Genomic DNA, 16,406 nt, shown 5'->3' on the forward strand with positions numbered 1-16,406 from the left:
TATGGAGTACATGGATGTAACGGGGAACTGCGGATGCATAAAGAGCTCAACCCGTGAAATATACTAGAAAGCGAAAACAAAGTGGTGAAAATTGATGAAAAGCACGAGATGGTGGTAATGGTGGGTAACGCGCGGATGTAAGTTGACGAATGAAGGAGATTTCTTCCTCTTTCCCCTTCTACCCCTGACTCCCACTCTGTCGGATCTCCAGATGAGAGACTTAAGACCTCTCGCCTCGAAGCCGACGGGCGAGTTGGAGATCCTTGGGCTGGATGGTAACTCGCTTGGCGTGGATGGCGGCAAGGTTGGTGTCCTCGAACTACAAGCGAGAAACAATTTGTAAGAACACATACCAGATGAAGAAAGGAGTTTGGAGAAACTCACGAGAGAGACGAGGTAAGCCTCAGAAGCTTCCTGGAGAGCCAAGACGGCGGAAGATTGGAATCGAAGGTCGGTCTTGAAGTCCTGAGCGATCTCACGGACGAGTCGCTGGAAGGGGAGCTTTCGGATGAGGAGCTCGGTGGACTTTTCTGCGAGGGAGGAAGAGATAAGCAGTCAGCACCGATGGTCACTGTGATGGGGAGGAAGGAAAGACTCACGGTATCGCCTGATCTCTCGGAGAGCGACAGTACCGGGCCTGTACCTGTGAGGCTTCTTGACACCACCGGAAGTACCGACACCGCCGGTCTTGGTAGCTGACTTTCGGGCAGCCTTGGTGGCGACTAGAAAAAAGGAATCAGTATGGGTGGTAAACGGAGGAAAGAAGGAAAGAAGGAAAGAAGGAAACTCACGTTGCTTCCTGGGGGCTTTGCCACCGGTGGACTTTCGGGCGGTTTGCTTAGTTCGGGCCATTGTGAACGTGTATTGGTCTATTTGATGCGGTTGGAAGCGGTATGAGACAGAAGGCTGCGATTTGTGATAATTGTCTGTGTGAATGAGAAGAAAAGAAGAAGACGGGAAAGAGTTGAGAATGAGCTGCTTATATATACGTGGGTTTGATCTATAGTGAGCCCGGTTCGTCACCGCTGAAAAGTCAATGATCAACCTCCACTCGAGAGATACAAAGGCAAACACGACGGGAATCAGTGATATCGCCGCGGCGTTATCAATGTAAGTCACGTGATCTAAGCGTTTCCACTTACTGTCGGGATTTTGTTGTTGAAAGCGTTATAAGTGGTGATTGCTTCCAAGTGACAGGCAAGACAAGGTGTGCATGTTTGAAGGGTGACGGATCATACACACAACATGAATGACGCACAAAGCGTGAGCAGACCTGAGCGAAGTCAGATCATAAAGATGGGTACTGCGTGCGTAATGGCGCAGCAGTCTGTCTCGGAGTTGCGATGGTTTGCTCATGATTCTACGTTTCATCATCTACCTCATGTTACTGCTTCATGAATATGGTGCGACTCGGATGACTTGTATCACCGGGAAAGAGACATAATGCTATTCACCAGAGTGCGAATGCCTAGGCGCAGTCGCAATGGAAGGCAAAGAGTCTGGACAAGGTGCAAGTAGGACCATGCTATTGTGCGACTAAGTTGAGAAGACATAACAACAAGTCCGACAATTTTCTGCTCTGGTCATCGCTGAGATCGGCACATATCACCTCTACATTATCTTCTTCGTCCTCCACTCATTATGATCTGGTCAAGGACTCGAAGCAGTAAATCCAGGTGCCTCTTCGACCCATAATCAAGCGGGTGTCTGTCCCGACCTCCCTTCGCTATCGGCACAGACGAGCTCGCGCGCCTAACGTAAGAAGGCATCGCCCGTCATCTTCGAGGTTCGATATGTCCTCACCAACCACAAGTGACCTATTCTTCGTCAATCTCCAAGTCGCTTTGGGTCTCCTTTACATCTCAAGATTGTGTCCATCATCATGTCATCTCCCGTCACCACATACTCAGCAGCTCACCGGTATGTCTCCTGTCTATGTCCCGACTTTGGCTGCCGCGCCAAAGAGCCTACAGAAGCTAATCGCTCTTGTCCTTCCCGTTCTTGATATAGGTTGTACGTCAAATCATTATACAAACGATATCTCGTCAACTCTCTGAACTGGTACATCCGAAGAGATCTGTGGAGAGAAAAGGCAATTGAGATCAGAGCGGAGTTTGAACGGAACAGGTGAGTTGCAGGACCTGCTTAGGGAATGGACGACGAAGGATGGTACTCGGGAGTAGTGTCTGGGGATGAGAGGACCGTCTGATGGAGATTGTGGCTACCGTGCTGTTCGAGAAGCGGCTGAAAAGAGTAGGGTGTGACGAGGGGGGATTTCACTTTCAGGAGAGAGAAGAGGTCATGGCGGCGGATATCTTGTCTTTGGAAATAGTCCAGGTGCCAGATGTGAGCCCAAAAACCGCATTGCGCCTAGAAAGACGAGGAGGCGAAGCGATGTTTCGCAAGGATAAGACTATCGCTGGGTGCGATAGAGGATACAAGTAGACAAGTCAGGCAGTGGAGATGATGACGGAGGGGAAGGAAGTTGGAGAATGACATCGAGCCATTCCACTTACGGGAAATCGATCCTTTCTACATCTTTTCCCTGTCCGCTCCATGACTTTTACCTCGAGGATGTGTCGCTGACAATCCGCAGAAACATCACCGACCCTCGAGCACTCGCTCTCGTGCTTGAACAAGCCGAAGAGAAGCTCGCTAAAGAAGCCCACCCCGACCCATACAGACGTGAGTCCACTTTCTTGCTTGTTTAGCACATACGGACAATCAGCTAATCTCTCACTTACAAATCTAAGCACCCCTCTTCCCCGACGGTACAAAGTGGGAACGAAACCTTCCTCCTCGGATGTTCTCAGCGAAGGAAAAGGCGGATGCGCTGGCTGTCATGACAGCTCATCACTAGTAGGGCGGCGGTTCGAAGATCGTGGGTCATTGGGAGTGAGACGAACGAGTGTTGTGTATCATCTTGGACATGCACAGCTTGGGCATTGCAGAAAGAGAGACTGTGCAGGACACCTGAGAAATGAATTACTTGAAGGCCACACGCGAGCGATAAGACGACTGTATCACAAGTGCATAGCGGGATGTCTTCGATTTCTGACAGACTGACAGTTCGATTGAATTGGAGGTGCACTTGGCTGGTAAGCCTAGACGATGTGGGCATAATAGCCTGACAAGATAGCATCGCTTGGCATACATTCGGCAACGAGCAAGCTTCAAGACGTTTGATCACCGACGTCGAGGGTGTGCAACCATTCTAGCCAGTGGATGAGAGCCTCATTGTCCACGGTCGTTGGGAACCAAGCCCTCTCAGTCGCGGACCATGTGTCGGGATTGCGAACGTTCTTCTCGTATACTTGACCTGATTCAATGCCTCTTGCCGTATAACGACATTTGGCTGCATGGTCCAGTCCAACGCTGAAGCAAAGCCATTCACGACAGTCGTGCATACTCGAGTAGCGATACCGCATGACAAGCTTGTACATCGACGGATACCTAGGCATGCGTCCCACCACTCACACGCAGAAAACGAAGCGGCGAGGTCCGCGCATTTGTATGCCCTTCCGGCGCCGGGTTTGACGGTTCATCATTCAATCGTCGTCAGAACCGGGGAGGTGGTCATTCCACATTCTCTTCTCAACATACAGCCATATCTGCAAGCTCGTTCGCAAGTCACAGTCTGGAATAGCAGGGAAGAAGCTCAAACCATTCACGATGGTGGAGAGATCTCTGATCATCCCGATCCTCCTTGACGCGAACCTGCCATCGGACAATCCTGACCATGCACTTCCGGTCAATCCTACTCATGTTGTCGCTTGGACTTCTTCGTCCGTGGCTGGTCCCTCACGACGTATAGCTCTGGCAGGCGAGGATAATACGATATGGGTGGTCTCCAGTCCTCTGGTCGCTTCTTCTACGACAACCCAATCTGCCCCAGCTTCATCTTCGATGATACCTACAATCCGCACACCGATCTCACCGACTTTTCCTACATCACTTCGAAGAGCACGACCTTCCCAACCGCGAAATTCATCATATTCCGGCCCATCGCGAGCTCGAGCGCCCTCAACCGCCTCATCCATCCTTACCACTTCTTCCAGTCGTCGCGTATCGGCTTTCTCACCCCCTCCTTCGGCGCGACAATTACCCATCACGACTCTCTCTTCGGCGACTGCTTCCGCCGCACCACCCGATACTCATACCCATCGAGCTAGTCTTTCCGATAGAACTGAACTGAGAGAACAGCTTCGTGAGCATAAGGAGAGAAGGGAAGATGGGGTAGGATTGGGGATAGGCGCGATCGGGAGAAGGGGTTTGACAGGTGTCCATGGGAAAGAAGAAGTTCATGGACACGATAATGTACATTCAGGAGCCACGTCTCCCAAATCTGTCAGTTCTGTGGTCACGGAGGGAGCAGGAGCAGGAGGGAGGTTCAATTTCTGGAGTGGAGGAGGAAGAGGATCGAATTCGGTTGACGAAGCGAATCATCTCAGAGAACAGATGGAGGAAGTCGAAGTGGATAGAGCGATGGAGAAGGAGAAGCTGGAAGGACAGAAAGAGAAGGAAGACCTGAAGATGGTCGAACAGGCGATCGAGAGAAGTCCCACGCCAGCGACACATACGACAGCTCAAGATGAGGATCAGACGAAGGAAGTCGATCTGCAATGTAGGCGAGTCACAAGACTGATCCTAGCCTCAGCGGGTCGAGGAAAAATTGTGGAAATGAAGGTGTTCGAGGGTCTGGGCTTCATGTGCATACTTCGAGACGAAGGGTGAGTACAGCTGCAGGGTTCCTGGATTTGCGCAGAACAGGAAGCTGATCAGTTCTGAAGATTGCTCGATGTCTTTGCCCTAGAGACACTTTCGTGCGCAGCACATGTCAATCTCGAAGCGCCTGAGGAGACGCGATCGTCGCCGGCTGCGTCGAGTAGCAAGACGCAGCTCAAGATTCCCCACTTCTGGTTATGGCAGAGTATCCATATGGCCAAGCACGATGGAGTGAGCCATTAAGGTTATACAGGCTACCCCGATGTCGAGCTGAGCTGACGAATTCCATTGTGCAGCATTCGATGTTGATCGCGCACGGATTGCCTTGGCCTAGCGCTATGCCAAGTCCCAATGGAGAAGTCACAAAAGTCGTGATGCTCGGTGTCACTACGCAAGGGCTCGATATCATAGCGAGACTGGAATTGCCCGGTGAAGGGCATGTTGGAGTGTGTCGTGATGCTGAGGGTGAGACAATTTACCTTCGCATTATCAGACGACATGCAAAACTAATCTCCGCACTTGACTGCAGGGAGCTACATCATTCACGCCACGCTGCTCTCACTTACTTCGTATCCTATTGTCTTTCCCTCGCCTGCATCCCTCTATAGCACTGACACGCTGGCAAACACCTCACCTCAATCTGGATCATCATTCAGCGCTTTCCCTTCCCCGATTCTTCGCTCATCCACGCCATCTCCATCTCGCAACAAGGAGGAACGTAGCTCTCTTCGTCATTTCTCTTCACAATCGCACTTCAAAGAAGTGGCCGAGGCGAATGCAACTCCCAGTCCAAATGGTGACAAGCCAGACAAGGGCTTTGCCAAGTTCTTGGCCGTGAAACGAGCTGATTGGGGTAAGAAAGCAAAAGAAGAGGAGAAAGCAGAGGACATTCAGCCTGGAATTGGAGGAGGCAAAGAAGTGGAGAGAGACGGGTATGGCCACTGGAAAAGGATGAGACTGCTTGCGAGCGGAGAGGGTGTAGGCTGGGCTGATGACGGAGTCGACGTAAGTCTCTGTCCACTTATCTCGATAGACGTGTGCTTACTCAGTTGCATAGTTGTTCCAGTGCGATGGAAAGGTATTTAGAGTCAAAGGCACCATCACCCTTACTTCGAAGGGCGCCATTCGCGACATCGCATTTTCCTCCGGATGGAGGGATGTAGTGGTTTCCACGACAGTGAGTCCAATTCTACTGGACCGCGCAGATGGATTACTGATGCTCAAGCAGTCCTCAGCCCTTCAATACTCGCCCATCACTGAGAAAGCTCAAACGACGAGCGACAACATTCGGTACGTACTCCTCAGTAGTGAGAAGATAGAGGAGGGTCTAATTGAAGAAAGTATAGGCTGGAGCATACCCGAACATATGAGGAGACCGCAGCGCTCTTTCTTGATACAAATCGACACTTGGAGATCGTGCAACCTCAAAGCGTCGTGTCCGTCGACCTTGCGAACGAGGAACAGATAGGTAGACCTTGTGTGATGCTCACGCTACCAAAAGCGGACAGCCCTTTTGCCCAGATAGTTGCCGCCACCGTCGAAGATGCTTTCGTTTCAGATCGTGAGCCACATCGAATGCCCTCTCATACGAGCCGAAGATAGCTGACGTGGATAGCAGAGCAAGGAAATGTGTATGCCCGGCCCTTGTGTGCCATGTTGGGAGATGACAAGACAGCCATGAGCGACGACACTCCAACGGTAGATCGACTCGATTCACCAGTGACCTGTATGCGGATCGTAGATGGTCCGGCAGGTAGTCGTAAAAGATTTGTGGTTGCTGGTGATGAGGACGGTGTGGTGCGGATATGGACCGCCAAGTAAGCTGCTTCCTCCTATGCATCCAGTAGTAGACTGACGTCTACGCAGCCCTTTCCAGCTTTGCGGCTCGTGGACTCTTTTCGCTTGGCCTGTGGAATCATTAGCTCTGCTTGACATGCCACAAGCAGGTACACTGCAAGGGACATTGCTGTGTACTTCGAAAGCGGGTACAATCGGTCTTGTCTCGTTATCGACTACGGAGTTGTGCGTTCACTTTCCTCAATTGCGGTCACTCAGCTGACGATGCATGCATTACTAGGCTGTATCTCATTCCCGCGTCACGCACGCCGCTCCGGCGCATATTTGTGGAGGGGAAAGATATCCTGATAGCGTACGCCAACGGGAAAGCCAGGGTCTGGAATACCGAGACCCAAGAGTTTCGAAGGTCGACTGGTCTTGACGCTGCCGAAGAGATGTTGCAAGTTGGCGATTGGGCGGAAGTGTAAGTAGGGTTTCTCCATGCTCTGCCAGTTGGACTGATTGATGCCATTCACAGCAATTTGGGACAGACAGACGATAAAGGGCCAATTATAAGGGCTGTGCCGAACTCTCCCAGCAAAAGCGAGCTTGGTGAGACGATAGCTTTTCCGAGCAAATATTCTGAATTCGAGACTGACCACCCTATAGGGCGTTTACTCAATCTCGACCTACGCCAGCTTGGTCGATGGCTCCATTCTTCGAAGAATAATCCAAACCATAGTCCCCTTCGTGCTCTGCGGAATCTCCTTTCCATCATCCTTACCTTCGGCATCGACCAAAGAGTGGACAGAATATGTACCGACAATCTGGCGATTCAGAGACCGCAAATTCTCATTGCGGTAGGACATGCAGAGTCAGTCCGCCTTTGGTGGCTCGGTGTCGATTGCTGACTTGGTTCCCCGTAGCCGAGCCCAAGAGCTTGTGTACGCGAGTGGCGCTGAGGCGTGGCGCGTATCACCGTCTATGACCGGGTTGAGACAGCTGGTCATCATCACCCTACTCAGGCCATTCCTAGACTCGCCAGGTGATTGCGGTTGCGCAGGGGAAATGTGGCGCTGGACTGACCCTTGCTTTGCCTAGATCACGAGCGATGGGCAGCCGAAGTGATTGCTTTTTACACTGCCGCTTTGCCGTCAAACATAGTAGAGCCGGATCTGGAATTCTTTGCATCTTACTATATGGACTCTTCAAGTGAGTATCTTGGACAGAAGTCCGAGACAAGGCTGAATCAATCTCTGGCGACTAGCGGACGTACATCAGGCTGCTCGTATGCTATTCGCGGCCAGATTAGGAAGGATGACGGAAGACGAGATCGATGCTGTAGTGGAGACGAAACAGCCTGATCGTGAGTTGTTGTCAGGCGAGACTGCGCAGTCAGCTGACAAGGTCTGCAGTGCCAAATCGACGTTCCGACGCTGGAACCGCTGCGCTCGCAGCCAATGTACTGACCCTTCTGGGTGGTATCGCTCTGCACAAGTATCAGTCGATGAACCCCAGGTACGTACGCTCTTTTTGGAGCTCCTCAGCGGTCACTGAAGAACGTGTCGCTCCGTAGTGCGCTCAAAGCGATCGCCGAATCCGTCGCACTATATCTCCACGAGCCAAAAGGTCCTCATCTCCCGCTCGCGGTCGAACTTTGCTCAAAAGGCTTTGCGACATGGCAGTCATATGTTGATCCCTCGGATTTATTACGTCGGCTCTTCCACCTCTCGACAAGCAAAGAGTCCGCCTCCTCTACCTATTCCATTTACGGAACGTCCATCGCTGCTCAGTCCCGTCTTGCCGTTCTACACGTAGCATCGTCAAATGCTCCGCTTTTCATGTCAACGCTATCAATGGATATCCTCGATGCGAGGTCTGCCGAAGCCCGAAGTAGTATCATGAAATTATGCGTCTTCATGGCTAGGAAGAAACCGGCCGTCCTGGAGAACGGGTTGCCAAGAATAGCCGAAGCTGTGGTGAAGAGTCTGGATCCGAATGTGGGTAAGATGAGGGATGATGTCTGGCAGGCTGCCACGGTCATTCTGAATGAGCTTGTGCTTGCGTGAGTAGCACTCAGTGCGAAATGTGAAAAGTCAATGCTGATTCCGGGTACACGTACAGATTCTCTACGATCGATTTTCACAGTGGCACGCAACGTCTTGCTGTGGGCACTCACGAAGGCGCTGTGATCATGTGAGTTGGTCTTGCTCAATCTCTCATGACCTTGTATTACTGATAGCCTTCTCAAAATGAATAGGTACGACCTGAAGACCGCCTCTCGTCTCTATGTCATTGAGCCGCACAAACATCCTGTCTCTGCGGTGACCTTCTCGCCAGATGGGCGAAGATTGATCACTGTATCGCTTGAAGAAGGCTCAGTGACAGTCTGGAAAGTGGGGAGCAGTCTGAGTGGATTTTTCAATGTTGGCGCGCCACCTAGACAAGGTGGGGAAAAGGGGGAACCTTTCAAAAGAATCGAGTTCATGCGGGTTGATGATGGTGAGTGAGAGCGATATCTGAATTCAATCGTGTGCGCAAACAAGCTGATGCTATCCGGACGATGTAGTCCCTCTGGATTCGACGAGCGCTCTGAGTGATGTGCAGATCACATGGCCGGGAGCGAGACAGGCTAGAGTCATGATCAAGGAGACTGCGTTGACGTTTGAGACGTAGTGATGTGTATGAAATGAAACGAATGATGCTTCGTGGGGCATTGTAGCGTGTAAATGAATGTGAAACACCACCCAGGAGGATCCTGAGCGACGGAGATGCCCGAGATGGAATTGTAGGAAGGGAGTGTGTTCTCCGTGTTTTTGCCACTGGGCGACAGCGAAACGCAATGGGGGTGTTTGCAAACGTATGATTGACATTGTTTGAGTAGAGTTGAGCTTTCTCCGTTTCGTTATCTGCAACAGTGGACAGGGTATCCGTCGCAGCTTTCACGTCCAACAATCTGCAACACTTCCTATGCGCCGCCACAGCGAGGCTGAGGCGAAGGCGCCGACGATTCCAATGCCACCACACGACTTTGGTCTCTCCTCACGATTCGCCCGACGACGCTTCCAGCCCTGTCAGTCCACACAAGACGAACCGACTCCCTCCGACATACCAAATCTACCTACCGATCTATACCCGCTCATCATATCCCACATCGTAAACCAATCGACGCTCTATCGACTGACCCTCGTCTCCCGCTCATTCAACTCGATGGCGACGCCGAAGCTGTACCATTCCGTCGAGCTCGATACGTCTGTGAGGAGCGGTCGATCATTCAAGCAATTCATACAGAACGTTCCGGATTCCAAGAAGAGTTTGGTGAGACATCTGATCCTGAAGCTCAATGTCAAAGATGGGGTTAGGTACGACTTGGTCGCACCGAGAGCACAACGTTGGGCCAAAGGGCCGTCAAGAGATGATGGGAAGAGTGTTCTTGAGGGATCGAGGTTGAGTGACCTGGAGTCGTTGGACTTGTTAACGACCGGACCGAGGACTTGGACTTCAACGATCAACTCGGTGGATTTCACGTTTATGCTAGATCATCTGGTGAAGGATTGGTTGGATGTCCTATGTCCCTCGTGTGGACCGAAATATCTCAGGGTCAGACATCTGACTGAGATGATGGAGAAGAGATCGATGGATCTGGGCGATCTATGGACGAAGATGATGGGCCGGGGCGGCGGCCGCGGTTCCAAGTCCAAGACCAAATACAACAGGGAAGAAAAGCAGGACGAGCAGGAAAGCAAGTTCAACATCGATCAACTGCATCCCCCAGTCCGAACTCAACTCGCATGTCCTTATGGACGCATGATATTCGCTCAACTCTCTACGTGGAGAGATATCATCTCCGTCGATCTACCCACTTTCGACCCGGAAAAGGTCGCCAATAATCGAGATATACCAAGGTACTATACTTATCCCCAAGTCCCATTTCGTACTCTGGAGCATATCTCCATATCTGGCTTGGACCTCGATCGGAACATGAACTCGCCCACTGGCACTGCCATGTTCGTTTGGATCGTGCATGCGTTGCTCGCTCGTGACGGTCGCCTTGTCTCAAGCTCAGACATAGGTACAGCGACAGGGACAGCTCTCGAGGGAAGAGCAAGGGGAAATGACGGCGAACACAAGTTTTTGTTGGAGATCAGAGGACAGCCCAATGATGCAGCGAGGACAGTAGTAGAGGCTCTGAAGCCGCGAGGGGTAGGAGGTGATGTGGAGGTGACCTTTGTTGGGGAAAGTGATGACAATGCAATCTCTTGGAGGAAGAGGGTGTGCGACAGGGAGGCGGTCTGATATAAGGGTACCACGACTAACCGCCGGCTCAGGAGAATAGGAGCGACACACAAAGGTGTCAGAAAGCGAATTGATGGGATGTTATACGTTACCAATCGCACTTTTCCCCATTGAATAGCTAGTGGAGTAGAGTACACCGCATGTGCCGAATCACTTGAACACATGTCACTGCCCGCCTTTGATGAGTCTTCGTTCGGGTGCAGCACGAGCTGCTACACGACACCTACAAAGTTCATATCCATCACAGTCTGCTCCTGGCAAATCCTTGGTCCGATCCGCTTCTTCCCTCAAATTCACTCCTCCACTTCATCCACCACTCCACCCCTATTTCCTTGACATCGTCCCCCATATCTTTGATGACCATTTCAAACGCCCTTCTTGCCAATTCCAGCCTTTCCTCCGAGTCTTTGGGCGTGCTCATGATGACTCTTGCCAACGAATCGAGGTATTCGCTCAATTCTCCGGCTGGCATATGAGGAGCGATGATGACTTGGATGAGCTTGCGTTCCTGAGAATCTGGTAGATTCTTCAAGTAATCAACACAAAGCTGCACAGAAGAGGGAGATCGTCGTGATGCCGCTTCGACCACGAGAGGAAAGGCTTGTTTGATTTGGTCAGAGGTAATACCTCCCCGTTTTGCTTGCTATAACCCTGTGGTCAGCGTGAGGTCAATAGAGGATGAAGGACAACTCGAAGCGGTGTCACCTTGGTTAAGATATGCAGGTGCTGAGAAATGAGAGAGTCGAAAAAGTCGGCTTGCGGAATCGTCGTGTCTAGGGTCTTCGACGCCGAGCCAAGGAGGGAAAGTAGGAAGGCGTGGGCGGCTTCGAAGCTTGCTCGGTGTTCGGGTCTGTGTGCGTGTCTGAAAACAAAAGTCAGTGCCGTGCTCTGACTATTGACGCGGTGCTGACTCACTTTTCTGCCAAAGGGAGCAGAGTGTCAACACACCGACTTCCCAGCTGATGTACCAGTTCGTCTCCCAACAACAAAACGAAGGCCGCTCTCGCATCGGTCATTGTTCGTCCATTCGTCACCTCTCGAAACAGCTCATCCACACCAGTCGTGCCGCCGTGAGCGGCGAGGATGTCAAGATTTCCATATAGCACTCTATGATAGTTCTCGAAGCCTCCAGAGCTGACGTCTGTCAGATATGAAAAAGAAGCGAGAGCGAGGAGTAGCTGGATTGCCATGTCTGCTGAGCGGGGAAGTCCATTTATCTCCCATGCTGAGTTGCCTTTGTCACGGAGTGAGAGGTCGAGTATCGCAGAGGCAGGAAGAAGGAAAGAGAAGAATGCGGTCTTGTGACCGTCCCATTGGGTAGCCTCTACTGTTGTCACTGATCATTAGCGCTGACGATCATTAAAGGCGTATATGCAGCATGGTTGCTCAGCGCTCGAAGACCCACCATGACCATTGCATTCCTTTTCGAGAGCTTCTCCCACCCCGCGTATTTCCATACAAAAGCTTCTCATGGTCTCCCAAGCGTTATGCTGACTCGTCGGCCCACCGTGTTCGAGGACATCGAAAGATCTGGCTAGTGCCCTAGAGATAATAGGTGCTTCTTTCTGCAATTTCTGACCAGACTTGAATTTGACAAGTTCCACCAGAGAGCTATGTATTCTCGGTGACAGTTCCTACGCTCGTACATCAGCAAGCAGCTATACATCTTGTGTGCCTGAATTGACTTACCGCCATATCCAGGGCACTCAAGCGAGAGACGTCGATGTTTGGCATAGCAACGTAAAGCATCATCATGCCTGATGAACTTTCCCTATCCAGTGCGTCCGCAAGACCAAGGACTACCTCCTCCTCCAGTCTCACTCGCTCCGCTCCCCAATCCACATTTGATACGTCGCTGACCCCCTCTAGTAGGCTGACGAGATACTGTAACCTCGTCTCACACGACTCGACGTCATTGATCGGGTTCAAAACATCTTTCAACCATATTCGTGCTCGCCGTCTTTTCCTGCTCTGCGCAAAATACACCTCCTTCGTTTCGTCTTCGATCAAAGCGATTTTGGTGGGAACAGAAACTCGAATAGCGTTTCGTATTTCCTCAAGAGGTATACCGGGACTGTTCCACAAGGACGATGACGTTGAGATAGTCTCCACCAGCTCAGTCAACAGTGGTCTTTGTAATGTTGATAGGTAATGTGTGATTGCGCCAAGAAGGGTTTGGGTTGGGATGGAGATGGGCGAGGATGAACGCAGGATGGCGAGGAACGAGGGAAGGATGGCCTCGGAGTCGCTCTGACTCGATCCGGATGGTCCTGCCTGCATACTGAATGAATCAGCGAGATAAAGTCAGGATAGATGATGAGGAGCAATAATCGTTGAGACTGTTGTCATCACTGCAGGTTCTGTCTTTCACGGTAACATCGAGAGACCGGAGCGCCCCTACCGCTTAAATGGGGTTATCGTATAAAATCATGTCCGAGATCAACCTCCATCTTGGACGTCCTCTGTTCGTCTGGACACAGTTAACCATTCCAACTCCTTTCTGCTCACCCATAACAATCATCAGGATCGAGAACGTGCAACATGACGTCCAGACTCAAGCATAAGCTGGAGCTGGACAATGTCAACATCAACAGCGCATACCTCAACGAATCGTTCGTGCAGGTAGGCGTTTCTTTCTCACCATTAGACGATAGATGTTCACCTACAGACAAGATTGATGCTGATGATGATGATGGATCGCTTTCAGATTGGGACACCCCTACCAGCTTTGAACGAGAAGAAGGGGGACAAGCTGGAATACGTCCCAGAATGGCAACAGGAGGTGAGCTTGATTACGACTCCAGATGCAACCCCCACCGATACTCTGATCCCATAGGTCCGAGATGAGCAAGGTCGACGTCGATTTCACGGTGCTTTCACTGGTGGATACTCTGCTGGATACTATAACTCCGTAGGATCGAAGGAAGGTGTGTTGGTGGATATAGATATCTCCCGTCTCTCTGCTGCAATCGCTGTGACAGCTAATTGGAATGTTCTCCGCACAATGACAGGATGGACACCGTCGACCTTCAAATCATCGCGGAATCAGCGGGCGAACAAAGTCCAACGGCCGGAGGATTTCATGGATGAAGAGGATCTGCAGATGCTGAAGGATGACAGGCAACTGGAGAATACCGAGACATTCCGTACTGATACGTTTGGAGGGACGAAAGAAGAATTGGCAGGTCGGAAGTGAGTTGAATTGTCACCTCAGGTCAAAATAGTAAGGAGCATATCAACTTACACCTCGCCACCTGCAGTTTGCCTTCTGTTATCGAATCCCTCATTGCTCCGGCACGAAGTTCGATCGGGCAAAAACTTCTTCAGAAGCTAGGATGGAGACCTGGACAAGGTATCGGTCCCCGAGTCACTCTTCGAAAGTTACGACTACAAGAAGGGAAGCTTGGAAAGGCGCGAGTCGGCATGGATGATGGGGATGAGGACATGAACGATGTGGAAGCCGGGAAACATACCTTCGCACCACGGGACGTGAGACTATTGACCTATGATGCCAAGGAGGACAAGCAGGGACTAGGATTCGAGAAAGGGAGGGGAATGGGGAGTTTACTAGGCAAAGCTGTATTTCGAGCTGGACATGTCCTGGAAGAGGAGGATGACGATCCATATGCTGGACCATCAGCATCAGGTTCTCAACATTTCGCTTTTGGCGAAGACGAAGATGAAGATGATGTCATTGTGATGGGAGGACCTTCGTTCAGACCTGGACTTGGGACGAAGTCAGGCTCTGGCAGAGGAAGAGCTCAATTCGACAATGAAAAAGCTGGAGAGGATCGGTGGCACGACGGAAGACCGGTGCTGGTTGGCTTCGCCTTGGATCCAAAAGGTGTCCCGCCGGATAAGTGGTGAGCTCTCCGCAATACGCTGCTCTTCGCACTCAGGCCGACCTCCATTTTAGGTTTGCAATGCCTGGAATACCATCGGACTGGAGACCGCGTCCGGCGAGAGTGTGGGGCACGACGAGGAGGTGGGATGAGCAGCCCGGAGAGAAGAAAGAAGAGAAGCAAGTTGTTCGCGGAGCCCCAGGAAGACCGTTAACGTCCGAACAGGTGAGCTGCGTCGCATCAAGTGTAGAAGACAAAGCTGAGTTTTCGTCCTAGCGTGGTGCTGCTCTCGGCGAAGAACAGCGGATGATTTCACACGCGAAATCTGTATATGAATACATGTCGGAAAAGGAGAAAGAACGATTGGCGTCCTCAGCATCTTCGGCTCAGAATACAGCTCCTCCACCTCCCTTATCTCTTGAACCAGAACCGCAAGAAGCCCCTCGACCACAAGCTACTGAGATCGAAGTTCCCCCGCTATCTCCTCGAACTGCTTCAGCAGCGCTGAAGGGCTACAACCCTTATGCTGACGACGAAGCGAAACAAGACCGATACCGATCATATCTGATGTCTCAAACTTACAACTCGAAGCAACCCAATCCCACCTTACGACCTTCGGCCTCCATTGACGATATCAACAAAGAGCTGACCGATTTCGCTTCCTCGGCGCGGATCTTCAAACCGATGGCATTCGCTATGGCCAGTCGATTTACCACAGGTAGTTCAGCACTGGCAACGTCAGATCTTAAACAGGCGAAACCAGGTCTACATATCTACGATGCGGAAAAGGCGAAAGCCGATTTGGAGAAGCCCAAAGCGACATTGGAGGTAGAGGTGAAGAAGGATCTGACACCGAGAGAACAAGCAGCGCAGAGTGGGATGTATGGGAAGATGACAAGGGTGGTAAAGCAATTCTATCCGGTCAAATTACTCTGCAAGCGATTTGGTGTCCAAGATCCTCATCCTGAAGGCGAACCAGCCAAGGTAGATTCTACTGGAGGTGGTGGCGGTGGATCAGGATTAGAAGCTATGCCTTTACCGAAGAACGATGCCAGTTGGGAAGACAAATTCATTCATCTTGGCGGGACTGACAAGCCGGCCGGAAAAGAAACGACATCGTCACTGGTTGGCATTCTACCTAGCTCAGGGGAAAGAGTGCCAACAACTCTTGCGGAGGTCGGAATGGCAGATGATGTCAATCAAGGAAGGGATACGTTAACATACACGAAACCCAGTATCGACATCTTCAAAGCCATCTTTGCAAGTGATGATGAAGATGACGACGACGATGACGAAGCAGAAGAGAAGTCTGCGCTTGCGCCGATGACGACAAAACCTTTGGCTGGACCTGCTGTAGTTGATCCTTTCCCTCCGAAAAGAATCGAACCCGAGGACGACAAGCCAGTCGATCTGAATACGTTCAAACCTGTCTTCACACTACGTCGAGATGAGGAGAAGAAGACGGACAGCAAGAAGGAGAAGAAGAAAGATAAGAACAAGAAACGAAAGGGTGTCTTGTCGTTCGATGTAGGAGAAGATGGGGAGGATGAAGGGGAAGAGGAAAGGAGGAGGGAAGAGAAGAGGAAGAAGAGAAAAGAGAAGGACAAGCAAGAGAAGCAGAACGGTGAATCAAAGCAATTCGAAGAACAGGAGGGCGAGGGCGAGGGCGAGTGGGTCGAGAAACCGCAAGTTGTACCCAGGTTAGTGGTCAGGAAGGGCGCAGCGGATTTCATGTAGAGTAGATTGTGAGATATCATCGTATAATGA

At 51.2% G+C, this 16,406-nt stretch overlaps 6 protein-coding genes across 6 annotated transcripts; 4 read left to right on the forward strand and 2 right to left on the reverse strand.

The window, feature by feature from the left end:
- Window positions 1–220: 220 nt before the first annotated feature.
- On the reverse strand, window positions 221–852 carry IAR55_004843 (histone H3; the record flags this gene model as incomplete). Its single annotated transcript, XM_066947938.1, has 4 exons — window positions 221–319; window positions 385–530; window positions 600–722; window positions 792–852. 4 exons carry the CDS (start codon window positions 850–852, stop codon window positions 221–223), a joined length of 429 nt encoding a protein of 142 aa, XP_066801397.1.
- A 1,030-nt stretch (window positions 853–1,882) lies between these two features.
- Window positions 1,883–2,860, forward strand: IAR55_004844 (uncharacterized protein; the record flags this gene model as incomplete). The annotated part of the gene is made up of 4 exons (XM_066947939.1): window positions 1,883–1,920; window positions 2,011–2,127; window positions 2,597–2,685; window positions 2,754–2,860. 4 exons carry the CDS (start codon window positions 1,883–1,885, stop codon window positions 2,858–2,860), a joined length of 351 nt encoding a protein of 116 aa, XP_066801398.1.
- Window positions 2,861–3,672: 812 nt separating this feature from the next.
- On the forward strand, window positions 3,673–9,177 carry IAR55_004845 (uncharacterized protein; the record flags this gene model as incomplete). Its single annotated transcript, XM_066947940.1, has 19 exons — window positions 3,673–4,730; window positions 4,791–4,956; window positions 5,022–5,190; window positions 5,255–5,730; window positions 5,783–6,015; window positions 6,072–6,286; window positions 6,344–6,542; window positions 6,592–6,747; window positions 6,803–6,985; window positions 7,040–7,113; window positions 7,171–7,375; window positions 7,428–7,546; window positions 7,603–7,713; window positions 7,769–7,867; window positions 7,917–8,019; window positions 8,078–8,566; window positions 8,626–8,697; window positions 8,762–9,003; window positions 9,071–9,177. The coding sequence occupies 19 exons, from the start codon at window positions 3,673–3,675 to the stop codon at window positions 9,175–9,177; spliced, it is 4,476 nt and encodes a 1,491-aa protein (XP_066801399.1).
- Window positions 9,178–9,516: 339 nt separating this feature from the next.
- On the forward strand, window positions 9,517–10,797 carry IAR55_004846 (uncharacterized protein; the record flags this gene model as incomplete). Its single annotated transcript, XM_066947941.1, has 1 exon — window positions 9,517–10,797. One exon carries the CDS (start codon window positions 9,517–9,519, stop codon window positions 10,795–10,797), a length of 1,281 nt encoding a protein of 426 aa, XP_066801400.1.
- A 241-nt stretch (window positions 10,798–11,038) lies between these two features.
- On the reverse strand, window positions 11,039–13,077 carry IAR55_004847 (uncharacterized protein; the record flags this gene model as incomplete). The annotated part of the gene is made up of 5 exons (XM_066947942.1): window positions 11,039–11,440; window positions 11,503–11,659; window positions 11,713–12,124; window positions 12,203–12,431; window positions 12,487–13,077. The coding sequence occupies 5 exons, from the start codon at window positions 13,075–13,077 to the stop codon at window positions 11,039–11,041; spliced, it is 1,791 nt and encodes a 596-aa protein (XP_066801401.1).
- Window positions 13,078–13,338: 261 nt separating this feature from the next.
- IAR55_004848 (uncharacterized protein) lies at window positions 13,339–16,376 on the forward strand (the record flags this gene model as incomplete). The annotated part of the gene is made up of 7 exons (XM_066947943.1): window positions 13,339–13,419; window positions 13,505–13,579; window positions 13,634–13,724; window positions 13,809–13,989; window positions 14,058–14,660; window positions 14,714–14,864; window positions 14,916–16,376. The coding sequence occupies 7 exons, from the start codon at window positions 13,339–13,341 to the stop codon at window positions 16,374–16,376; spliced, it is 2,643 nt and encodes an 880-aa protein (XP_066801402.1).
- Between the last annotated feature and the right edge of the window lie 30 nt (window positions 16,377–16,406).

The sequence above is a fragment of the Kwoniella newhampshirensis genome, chromosome 9, assembly GCF_039105145.1.
Source record: "Kwoniella newhampshirensis strain CBS 13917 chromosome 9, whole genome shotgun sequence".
NCBI classification, from domain to species: Eukaryota; Fungi; Basidiomycota; class Tremellomycetes; order Tremellales; family Cryptococcaceae; genus Kwoniella; species Kwoniella newhampshirensis.